At 20.3% G+C, this 13,411-nt stretch overlaps 2 protein-coding genes across 2 annotated transcripts; one reads left to right on the top strand and one right to left on the bottom strand.

Annotated features, from left to right (window-relative positions):
• Window positions 1-588: 588 nt before the first annotated feature.
• Window positions 589-8,016, top strand: ADA2 (transcriptional coactivator ADA2, putative; the record flags this gene model as incomplete). The annotated part of the gene is made up of 1 exon (XM_028676190.1): window positions 589-8,016. One exon carries the CDS (start codon window positions 589-591, stop codon window positions 8,014-8,016), a length of 7,428 nt encoding a protein of 2,475 aa, XP_028532704.1.
• Window positions 8,017-8,898: 882 nt separating this feature from the next.
• PRELSG_0812400 (conserved Plasmodium protein, unknown function) lies at window positions 8,899-12,897 on the bottom strand (the record flags this gene model as incomplete). Its single annotated transcript, XM_028676188.1, has 1 exon — window positions 8,899-12,897. The coding sequence occupies one exon, from the start codon at window positions 12,895-12,897 to the stop codon at window positions 8,899-8,901; it is 3,999 nt and encodes a 1,332-aa protein (XP_028532703.1).
• Between the last annotated feature and the right edge of the window lie 514 nt (window positions 12,898-13,411).

Genomic DNA, 13,411 nt, shown 5'->3' with positions numbered 1-13,411 from the left:
TCTTTTTCAATTTTTTACTTTTTTTTTTTATATAAGAAAAACATGTAAAAAAAAAAATAAAAAAAATTAAATTTTAAATCTTATTTATGTTATTTTATGAAATATAATAAATGAATGCAAAAAACATTGTTTAGAAAGAAAAAAAAAAAAAAATTTTTATATAAAAAAAAATTTCTTTTGAATTTTTTTGGGTAATATATGCATTATTGAACAGGATGCTAAAAATTTATGAGAAGATTTAGGAGAATATATATTATATAAGTTTTCAAAATAATTTTAATGATTGTAATAATTTAAATAATGATGATAATGTTTATATATTTAATCTTTTTTGATTTACAGACAATTATGAATTGTAGCATTTTATTATGAATGATTTACTTTGTATTTAACCTTATTTTATATCATAAAAAAAAAAAAAAAAAAGATAATAATAAAACACTAGTTCATTTTTTTTTTTTTACAGTGTTAATAAATTTCAAGCCGAAAATAATTAAAAAAAGAATAATCAAAAGTTATATAAAAATATTATTTTATCATTTATTATTTTTTATATGAATTATATATTTATTTATTTTTAATTATATAATGAATATATATAAATATGATGAATTTTGTCCATATGTATTAACCACTGAAAGAAACTATGGAATTTTTTGTTCCTATATAGAATATCAAAAAAATCATATAAGAAACTATAATGAACAAATATTTAAAGCTATAATTATTGAAGCATTAATTGAACAAGTAAAGAATTTAAAAAGATTAGAATTAAAAAAACAAACTATCTATAATAATAACATAAATATTTGTAGCAATGAGCAAATTATAGAAAAGACAGAATTAAAAAATGATATAATTTTTAACGTACCTATTAGTGATATAGAATATGTTGATACGGAAGGAAAACAAGAGAAAATAAATAACTTAGATTGTAATAAAATTTTTGAATTAAAAAAAAAAAATAGCTCTGAAAAAGTAAGAAATATTGATATAGATGAGAAAAAAAGGAAAAACAAAAAAAAAAAAAAAAATAGAATAGAAAAAAAAAATATTGAGATAAATAATAATTTCAGGAATTATATTACTATATTGCAAAAAAAAAAAATTGAAATAATCTGTAACTATAGTTTAAATTATTTTATAAATAAAAGAATTCATAATTATAGAAATATACAAAATTTCATTGATACATTAAAATGTAATGCAAGAGCAAAAATTATTTTAAATATTGAGAAATGTAAAAATGAAACTCGAGAGATAGTTAAAAATAATTTTCTTTTATTATATTGTTTGATCAACTTAATAGAGAACTATATTATAAATATTTTATTCCTTGAATCAAGTGAAATAAAACAAAATGAAATAGAAAATTTAATTCCATTACTGAAAGCTATTAATAAAATATATTTTTATATAAGTAGTGAGGAAAAAGAGAAACTTTATTTAAATTGTAATTCATTTTTTAATAATAGAAACAATGATATTTTAAAGGAAGTTAGCAATATTAAAAATAAGAATTATAAAAAAAAATTAACACTTTTTCATTACATATTTTTTAAATTTGTTATTAATTATATAAATTCATTAAATAATGAAATGATCAGTAATGATTTTTATAAAAGAAAGATGATGAATGAAGCATTAAAAAAAGATACAGAATTCTTATATAAGATATACTGCAATATTAATACTGATAAAAAATCTTTTTTATGTCATAAAGTTATAATATCAAATAATCAGACATCAATGAATAAAATTATGTTGTCTAACTTTGCGTATAATAATTTCTTTGTTAATATATTTATAATAAAAATAAATAATTTGAATAATTGTCTAAATTTCATTAGCCAAGAAAATAATGTTATTAATTATTGCATTGAAATAAACCATGAAATCATGAGAAAACAAAATTCAAACAATGATTATTATATTAATTTTGATACTATCTTTGATATTAAAAAGAACATAAATATGTTAGTGTGTAATGATATTACTCATTACGACTATTTTCTGAGCAAATATAACATTGATTATAAAATGAAACGTAACTTAAATTATAATGATTGCAATCTTAGTATAAATATAATAATGTATACTCCATTAAGTAACATTAACAAACAAAAAAGAGATACTCAACTTAATAAATATAATTATATGGAAAATGATAGAAAAAATACTTTATGTATACTCATTTTAAGTAATCGCTTCAAAAATAAAATTTATGATTTTTATTCAAATAGGAACATCCATATAAAAACGAAGAAAGAACATAACACATTTCCTTCAGCTAAAAAAAAAAATCCATGCTCCCAATTTAAATCAAATTATAAATGCGATAATCTTTCCTTTACGTTTATCAATGTCTTTAAAAATATAAAAAAAAATAGCCTATATTTACGTTACTTTAAAAAAGGGAATAAAAAAAGAGCTTCTATTATTTTTATAAATAAAAAAGAAGCGTTTTATTCAACTGGAATTATTCAGAATACAAAAAATGTACCATGTTTTAATATTAAAAAAAAAAAATCAAAAAAAAATAGTTTCTTAAAAAGAAAAAATAGGCCATATTTCTTAATTAACGATATAAATGATGAGAAATTATATATAAAAAAATGTTGTAAGAATATTAAATTATATTGTAGTAGTAATGGAAATAACAACTATAACAATTATTCTAACAACTATCCAAATAATAATTATAGCAATAATAATAATAACAATAGTAATAATTATAATAATAGCAATTATAGCAATAACAATAATAGCAACAATTATAACAACAATAATTATGATAATAATAACAATTTCAGTAATAATAATAATAATAATATTGGAAATAGTAATAATAACGGAAATGATGACAACAATGATGATAATAATAACAACAATAATAATAATAATAATAGTAATAAAGATATTTATGATGAAGAAGATAATGAAGATGACAAGAATAATAACAGTAATAGTTACAATAGTATTAACAAACATACATTGAATGAAAATATAAAAAATGAAAATATTGATAAGAATAAAAATATGAATAGTAAAAATAGTACTATTATGCAAGAAATGAAAATAGATGATATGGGAATGTACAACAATGATGAACATATAAATAATATGATGAATAATTATGTTGATAAAATTATAAATAGTAATGAAAATGTATATAATAATGATGGTATTCATAAAAATGATAATATTTTTAACAATGAAGAGAATAAATTAATAGGAATAAATAAAAGTATTACAAATAATATAAATAATAAAACTGGTACAGATATGAACTACAATATAAATTTTATGAATTACTTGAATAATCAGAATTCTCAAAACAATCTAAATATGCTATCAGGGATGAACAGAATTAACAATATACCTCTTAATCAAATAATGAATTTTCAAAATGTATTGATAAATAATATGCCAAATCAGTATAATCAAAATATGCATTATGATAATTTGGATAATATGCAGGATATGAAGCAGCCATCACAATTAATTAAACAAAAACCAAATCAATACATATCACAACAAAATCAATCCGAAAATAAAATAAATACACAACATTGTTTGTCTTCAAATTTTTTACAAAATCAGTTACATCAACAATTTCAAATTCAGCAACAAATGCATTTGCAGCATTTAATTCATCAGCAAAATTTACATCAATTAAGTATGATGCAGCAAAATAATCAACAAAAATTTCCAAATCAGCAAAATATTCCTAATCAACAAAATATTTCTAATCAACAAAATATCCCTAATCAGTCTAATGTATCTCTCTTAAAAATGCCACAAATTTTATCCTTAAATCCAGTTGATCAAAGAAATGCCCAAATTTCACAAAAATTACAAAGGCATTCAATGAATACAATGGATCAATGCAATACTCAAAGAAAAGCTAACTCAAATATACAAGCGTTGAATAATTCATCAAATCATTTTAATTCTATACCAATAAAATTTCCATATAAAAACAATACTCAACAAATGAATAATATAGTGCAGCAAAATCCTCAGAATATGCCAAATCAGCACAATTTACAAAATCAGAATAATTTACAACACAATTTAACTAATAAGCAGACTGTTCAACAGATAATTCCGAATCAACAAAATATGCAGCATATCTTGCAGAATCAGCAGAACGTTCAACATTTATTACCAAATCAGACAAATATACAACACATATTGCCGAACCAACAAAGCGTTCAACATATATTACCAAATAAGCAGAATACTCAGCAGTTATTGCAACAAAATCAGCAAAATATACAACCTATATTGCCAAATCAGCAAAATGTACAGCAATTGTTGCAACATCAGCAAAATGTGCAGCAATTGATTCCCAATCAGAAAAATCTTAATACAACATCCATATCAGGACAACTTCATAGACAATCTAATCAAGCACCAACACAAGTAACGTTAAATCAGCAAAATATGCAGCAATTTATTCCCAACAGCTCTATGCATATGTATCAGCAACCGTCATCATTTTTACAAAGGGTATCATCAATGCCTCAACAAATGCCACATCAACAGATTCCATATGATTGGATTCCTAATCCTTATATGCACCACCAATATATGCTTCAACACTGTCAGTTAACACCACAGCAATTATTTATTCAACAACAACAACAAAAGCAACAAAATATACCTCAATTACAACCAAATTTATTACATCAGCAACATCTATCACAAAATATTCAACAACAAGGTACATCACAACCGCAACAACAACAATCACAAGGAATATCACAATTACAGTTACAACAACAGAAACAAACCATATCGCAAATGCAGCAACAAAATTTATCACAATTGCAACAAAATATGTCACTTCAACAACAACAAATGCAAAATATATCACAATTGCAACAACAGATGCAGAATGTTTCTTCTCAACAACAAAGTATACCATTAAAACAGAATATTTCTCAACAATTTGCTCCTATATTTAAAGACGCTGTAATACAAGGAAATAATAATTATGAAATATTAGAAAGTATGAATGAATTACAAAGAATAAGTGTGCCAATGAAAGGTAATTTAGAATTATGTAGCACATCCATGGAAGGTATAATTGAAGAGGACATTTTCGACAGCAATTATCATTGTGATATTTGTAACAAAGATATAACTCATACAATTCGTATAAGATGTGCAGAATGTATTGATTTTGATTTGTGTGTTAATTGTTTTAGTAGTGGAAAAGAAATGAAATCAGATAAATGTGAACATTATAATTATCATAATTATATTCCTATACCAAAGTATGATTTTCCGTTATATAAATTGAATTGGAGTGCTGAAGAAGAGTTATTATTGTTAGATGGAATTAGTAAATATGGATTTGGTAATTGGGAACAAGTTGCTGATTTGGTAAATTCTGTTGCAAAAATTACAAAAAGTGATAAAGAATGTGAAAATCATTACTATAATTTTTATTTAAGGTCAAATTGTGCACCTTTACCTGACAATAAAAGACTATTAATTAAACCGGACGGTAACCCTTATGAAATTGAGCAAGTCATTGAAAAGGATATTAATGAAAACGAAGAATATGTTCTACCCAAATCAAAAAAGAATAACCGAACTCAGATTGTTGGGTACTGGCCATTAAGAGGAGATTTTGATATTGAATATGATAATGATGCAGAACTCTTATTAGCTGATATGGAATTTAAGGATTCGGACTTACCTCAACAAAAAGAGTTAAAATTGCAAGTTTTAGAAATATATAATTCAAAATTAGATGAAAGAATATACAGAAAAAGAACTGTTATAGAAAGAGGTTTATTGGATACAAAAGCACAACTGCAAAAAGAAAAAAAAAGAACAAAAGAAGAAAAAGAACTATATGCTGCCTTAAAGCCATTGTCTAGATTTCATTCTCCTCAGCACCACGAATATTTCATACAACTATTACTAGAAGAACAAAAACTTCGTCAGAGATTAACAAAATTACAAGAATGGAAAGCGTTGGGGCTTCAAAACATAGAACAAGTTCAAGAGTATGAAATAGAAAAAAATAGAAGAGCTAAAGAAAAAATAAAACAGGATAATTGTGAAAAGATAACAAAAAATTTAAAAATTTCGAAAAAAGAAAAGGAATACAAATTAAAGCATAAGGATGATGAAGCAGAAGATAATAAAAAATTAAATATAGAAACCTTTTTAGCACTAGATTTATTAAATGAAAAAGAAGTAGAGTTTTGCAAAAATATGAAGCTCCCTATTTTATTCTTTTTATTAATCAAAAGATTATTAATAATGGAAATAAGTAATAGTAATTTAAATATGTTAAAAGATATAAATGAGTTGAAATTAAAAGGATACAAAGTAGGCCAGTTATATGATTTCTTTTTAAGTTTTGATATAAATCAAAAGGAAGATTCTATGACTAATGTAAATATCAAGAACTTAAACTCAAAAAAAAATGAAGAAAAGAAAAAAAAAATGAAAAATTTTGAATATAGCAATTTAAAAGATTTAAATAAAATAGAAAAATTAGAATTAACTGATCAAAATAATAACTACTTTTTAATGGACAATTTAAGCAATGATAATGAAAAAGATAAAAAATCTAAAATAAAAAATATTCCTACTTCTAATGATAACCCTAAATTCGATGATAATGTGTTAAATGTTTTTAAAAATAATACAGATAATGTTCATGATCAAACTAAGGAAATTAAGCCTTTTGCAAAAGAAAAAATAGACTTGGATCATTTGAATAATAATGAGATAAGTAATAATAATGTTATACTATCTAATCAAAAACATATATATAATGAGAACGAGGAAAACCGTGAAGAATTACATGTTGAAGAAAAAGAACAAAACGGAGATAATTTAAACGGAATGAAAGATAAAAAATATAAAGAAAAAAAATTAAAAAAAAAGAAAGAAGAAAAGATAAATTCTTCAGTAGGAAAAGATGTTGATAATAATAATATAATAGAAGAATATGAAGAAAACCATGAATATTTATTAAATCAAAAAAAAAAATGTTCTTTCAAGAAAAAGGAAAATAATAATGAAGAAAAGGAAAAAGAAAAAGAAGAAAAAAAAGAAGAAACAAATATTGAAAATTATAAAAATGATGAAAATAACATACAAGAGAATGAATATAAAAAAGAGCAAATTAAACAAGAGGATTTAGAAAAAAATGAGCAAGAGCATGATGGTGATATTGGTGAAGATGCATATGTTGATGAAGAAGAGGAAGAAGAAGAAGAGGAGGAAGAAGAAAAAGAAGAGGAAGTAGTTGAAGGGGAAGAAAAAGAGGAAAATGGAAAAAAAAAAAAAAAAGAAAAAAAAAAAAACCAAGATTTAGAAGAAAAAGAATGTAATAATATAAAAGGAATTCATAATGGCAATAGCTGTAGTAATCAGAACTTAAAAAGTATAACTCAATTAAAGAAAAAATCGTATGAAAAAAATAAAGAAATTTTAAATTTAAAAAATTTTCAGAATAAAAAAAAAGCAAGTGATAGTTTGGAGGATGAACTAGAAGAAAAAGAAGAAACTTCTAGTGTTGTAAATAATGCAGATAATACTTATGCAAAAACAAAAAAATCTTTCGAAAAAAATGATGTTAATAGTGAAAATTGTGAATATGATTTAAAAAAAAAAAAAAATAAGATAAAAAAAAATAATGAATATGATATAAGTAGAAATGAATCAAAAAATAGTAATTTAGAATTAGATAATAATAGTCTTGTAGAAGAATATGATTCAAGCATAGAAATGAACGAGAAATTACAAAAAAATAAAAAACTAATTGTTACATCATCTCCCTTTAATTTAAATAAAAACGAAAAAAATAAACGATATAGATTGAAAAACGAAAAATTAAATACTGATGTGGCATCAAGCATAGACACAAAAGAAAATGAAAAAAAAATAAAAAATTTTGATGCAAATTTAAAAAAAAAATCAAAAAAAAGAAAAGGTTCTATGAGTTTAATTTTGAATTCTAAAAAGTCATTAAAATTATAATTTTATTTATACCACCTGTAAATATATAAAAAGAGAAGAATTGCTTTAAATTTAAAAGAATGTAAAAGTTAATATAAAAAACAAAAAAATATATTTTACTGTTTAATTTTTAGTACGTTGGCACTTTTTGAATATGCATTAAAAATAAATTTTAATTGTTTTATATTATTCATTGAAAGTGATGCTACTTATTTGTTTTTTTTTTTTTTTTTTTAAAGCTTTGTTTATTTTACTTTACATGATTTTATTATTTTGTGTTTTTTTTATTTTTTTCTTTCAATTTTACTATTTCTTATTTCTTATATATATATATATATATTATATTCATTTCATTTTTAACATTGAGGTAGTGTGAATTAATTTAATAATTTATGAAATGTTTAAAATAAAAAAGAGAGAAAAAAAAATTTAATATGTTAAATTTTATATATTTATTTTTTCATGTAATTTTTGTTGTATAAAAATGTTGAAATTTTTTGAAATAACTTGATTATTTTTGCAATTGTTTATAACATTTCTTTTTTCTATTTTTTTTTTTTTCATTTTTATTGTACTTTTAATATTTTTAAAAACAAGGCTATGTTTTTTAATTTAAACAAAGATACATATATTTTACATTTACTATAAAAAAAGTGTTTAGTTCAAATTTTATTTTGTAACTAGAAATATTTAATACAAAAAAAATAAAAAAAAGAATAAAATAAAAAGAATTAAGCAATATAAAATTAAAGAAATCATTAAAAATGACAAAAAATATAAAGATTCAAGAAAAAGGAATTAACAAAAAATAAGTTAAACATAATAAAATAATACATAAATGAAAAGAAATATAAAAAAATACAAATTAGAAAATGTGAATATTTTATATTATAAAAGGTATTTTTAAAAGTTTCCAAATACAACAATTGTTTTAATTTTATAGCAACATTTGATCTTATTACATAAACATATATCAACTGTATTTAAGCTTTTTCTATCTAAATCAGATTCTTTGCCATTTTTATTAGAAAAACAACAAAACTTTTTTATGTAACTAAATAAAAAATAAAAGAATCTATTAAATAAAAAGTTAACATCTTCTAAGGACAATATATTAGAAAACTTAGTTTTTAAAACTTTTGAATAATTATCATTCAATTCATTTTTAAAAGTAAAGATATAACCAATGTTCGATAGTTTCTTAATTCCTATTAAATGATATGTATGATACAAGCAATTATTCATTTTTATTAATTTTTTCTTTTTACTACCAAATGAATAGTTCATATTATTGAACATACCGAATAGGAATTTATTAAAATTATTTTTTAGAATTTCTATTTCTAAATCTTTATATTCTTTCATCATCTTAATATTATAAATATTATCAAAAAAATTGAATGATTCTTTTTTTAAATAACTATATTCATTAAAATTTTCATGTAATACATCATAATGATATATTATTGTTTTTATTTTTTTTTTATTCTTCCCTTTTTTTTGATTATTTCTATTTTCTATTAAATCTTTTGTCTGTATGTTTCCTTCTTTCATAAAATTATAATTATATTCATTATTATTATTATTATTATTATTTGAATATGTAAAGTAGTTATTTTCATTTGAATTCGAAATAAAATGGATATTTGAATCTCCTACGCAATTAATTTTATTTACATCATTAGCATCATCATTTTTTATTAATTCGGTTATATTTTTTAGGATAATTTTTTTGTCTTTTAAAAATTCTTCAAAGTTCTCCTTATATAATTTAGAATTTTGAAAATTTTCTATATAATAAATTTGTTCACAAAAAAAGTATTTTTCCAGGCTGTATTTTTTATTTTTAGTTTCTTTTAGCTTTCTAGTTAGTTTTTTTTTTAAAAAAATATTAATATTTTCTATTTCTTCATTACATTCCCACAGAATGTTTTTCGAATTTTTCCTACAAGAAATAAAATGATGTAAATTACTTAAACTAAAAAAACTTAAAGAGTAGCAGTTATATATAACACTTTTTAAAATAGTAAAAAATAAAAATTGTACAATTATTTTTATATTATAATAGCATATAATTTCTATATTTTTATCATTTATAGTTGATAAATTTATTTTTTTTAAAATATCTATATGGTTAAAAAAATCTAGTGAAATATCTCCATCTTTTATTGTATCATATTCTTCTAAAAAATTTGAAAAATTATAATTCCCTAAATTTTTCATATCTTTTAAGCAATTTTCCAAATCAATATTATTTACAAAATTCAATTTATTTACTAATGGTTTCATGTTACTATTCTTATTTAATTTATTATAGCAATTTAAGTTCTTACTGTCCAAAATATTATTATATGCATTATTACTATGGATTTTATGTGATTGATTATATCCATTAGCAGTGATGCTGCCATAATTAATAATTCTAATTCTTTCATAATTAAAAATATTAATATTATTATTACTATTAGCATCATTATCATTGTTATTTCTAGTATTATTATTTTTATTATTATAATTAGTATTATTATTATAATCATTATTATTACTATTATTATTATTATTAGTAGTAGTAGTAGTAGTAGTAGTAGTTTCATCATTATTATCTCTGTTATTATTATAATCATTATTAGTAAGATTGCAATCATTATTAATGCTATTATTAGCATTACAACTAAAAGAATTATTATCAATATTACTATTTGTACTATCATTGCATCTATTTGTATCATTATTATTATAATTGTTAACAGGCTTATTGATACTAATATAATTATTGTTATAACTTATGTTCCTACTCACATTTCTATGGAGAGATAAGTTAAGTGCTTTTTTTCCGTTTATATTTATATTTCTTATATTAGAAGTTTTATCATAATGAATATTTTTTATTTTCAAATTATCACTTACTTTATGAGTCTGATGAGAATCATCGACATTGGCATCTTCACTATTTAGTAATCCGTATGATACTAATTTATTTAGATAAGAATTGATATTGCTTAAATCTATATCGTAAGATTCATTAAAATTGTATTCATAAAATTTTTTTTTTTCTTCTTCAGTCAAATAGTTCTTAATTAAATCTTTTATTTGCCTTTTTAAATATATAAAATCCTGATTTTGAGAAACTATTTGTTGAATTTTTTTATAAACACATTCAGATCGAAATAAAAAATTGTAGTCAACTATAATATCAGATAAATTAAGGAATTTCTTTTGAATAATAGAAAATAATTTAGCTAAATATATTTGAAGTTGCTTTAAGGAAAATAAGAAATTATTTTTATTCATTAATTTATATTTTTTTATAATATAAAATAAATACATTTGTATTAATATATAATTACTGAAAATTACTCTTATATACAAAAATATTTTTTTATAAGAACTTATATCTATTCCTAAGAATTCATTAATTGTATTTAAAAAAAAATTTAATATTTTCTTCTTTTTTGATATTATTGCATGTTGAGTAACATTTAAGCAGTAGCATATAAAATGATCTTTTATTTTAATATTAAATACATTAAATGTTATAATAACACATGAACAAAGGAGATAGTGTAAATTCCCACCGTAGCATCTATTCTTATTATTATGTACATTCATATCTAAATTTTCTTGACGATTCCATAATATGTAAAAAGAATATAAAATACAAGAATACAAAGAAAGTAATGTAATATTTTTTTCTAAATATTCAATAATTTTTTTTTCGTTGTTTTGCTTTTCTTTTTTTGATTCTACATTATACTTTTTTGGGACTTTTGTTAATAATATATTTTCATTTTCATATTTAATATTGTTATTTTCTTCAGAATAATATTCATCATGATTACTATTTGTAAAATTTTTACAATCTAAGATACTATATTCATTGCTATCATAATAATAATTATTGCTAATTTCATTAATATCATTTTTTTTATCCTTGAAATAATCGCTACTATTCTTATATAATGATTCAAATTTACAATTATTGAATTTACTTAATTTATGCACATCCTTAATATCTTCAATGTGCAATGAAGAATAATTATATAAAAAATTTTCTTTAATTTCTATTTCTTCATTTACTTCTTCATTAATACATACATTTTCATTTTCTGGAATTGTACTTGCCCTATATTTTTTTTTGCTATTACTTTCATCATTACTCATATCTGCTCTTATATTTTTTTTAATTTTATTATTTAGACTATTAGCATATTTTAATTCTTTTTCTTCTTTTACTTCTCCATAATAGTCTTCATTAGAAGATTTATTTTCTGATTTCAATGAATTATCGTCACTACAATTATTTATAAGGTCAAATATATCATCAAATATATTTACTCTCTTTTGAATTTTTGAACTTTTTTTATTTGTATTATTAAAATTTTTAATTCTCCTAACCATATTGGTTATATATTTCTCCATAAAAGGCAATAAATCACAATTAATAAAATTTTTTATGTCTAATCTATTACATATATTAAATATAATTTTTGCCAGATGTTTGCAATAAATTTTTTTTTTAGAAATATTTTCTTTTAACTGATATTTTAATTCATGTAGAGTCATAATCTCATTATTTAAATTACAATATATAAAATTCAAGCAAAGTACTAAAACACATATCTTATTTTCTCCCTTTACTTTTATTCCTTTAATATTTTGTATTTTTTCAAAATTATTAATGTAATAGTTAAAATATTTCAAATCGTTACGATTGCATATTTGTTTTATTATTTTCAAATATTTTTCCTTCTTATAAGATAAAATACTGTTGTTAACATTAATGTTTGAGAATAAATTTTCTTCATCTGAACTTTCACATTCTTTATGATCTATATTTATTAAACCATTGAAATCATTATACAAATTTGTATCATTGTTATTTACTTCAAATAAATCTTCCATGTTCAGTTTCGTTATTTTAATTTAATTTTTAATACAATATTCAAATAATTATTCGAATCATTTTATTAGTAAATAAAGCTATATCTTTTTTTTTTCTTCTCCCCTCTCCTAAAATATATAAAAAGAAAAAGAAAAAATGTTTTTTCTTCCTTTTATGTACAAAGTTTATTAAATATAAAAAAAAAAAAATTATATATGCTTATCTTACCATTAAATTATATGAAGTTTTTCAAAAAAAAATGTATAACAAAAAAAAAAAAAAATGAAAGAAATATTACTATTTTATTATGAATAATTAATAAATTATATATTTATTTAGGAAAAAAAATGAATATATTTTTTTCTAATAATAATTATGTATAATACATTAAAATATTATAAATTTGTGAAGAAAAATATAATAATTTTCTTAAGATTACAATAATTTTAAAAATTTCTTAACAAAAAAGTATAAAAAAAATAAAATATTTTTTTAAAAAGTTTATTTGTACGTTGTTTTTCATCTTAAATTTAT

The sequence above is a fragment of the Plasmodium relictum genome (assembly GCF_900005765.1).
Source record: "Plasmodium relictum strain SGS1 genome assembly, chromosome: 8".
NCBI classification, from domain to species: domain Eukaryota; phylum Apicomplexa; class Aconoidasida; order Haemosporida; family Plasmodiidae; genus Plasmodium; species Plasmodium relictum.
The sequence above is the reverse complement of the archived record's forward strand: the minus strand, read 5'-3'. Positions and strand labels throughout refer to the sequence as shown.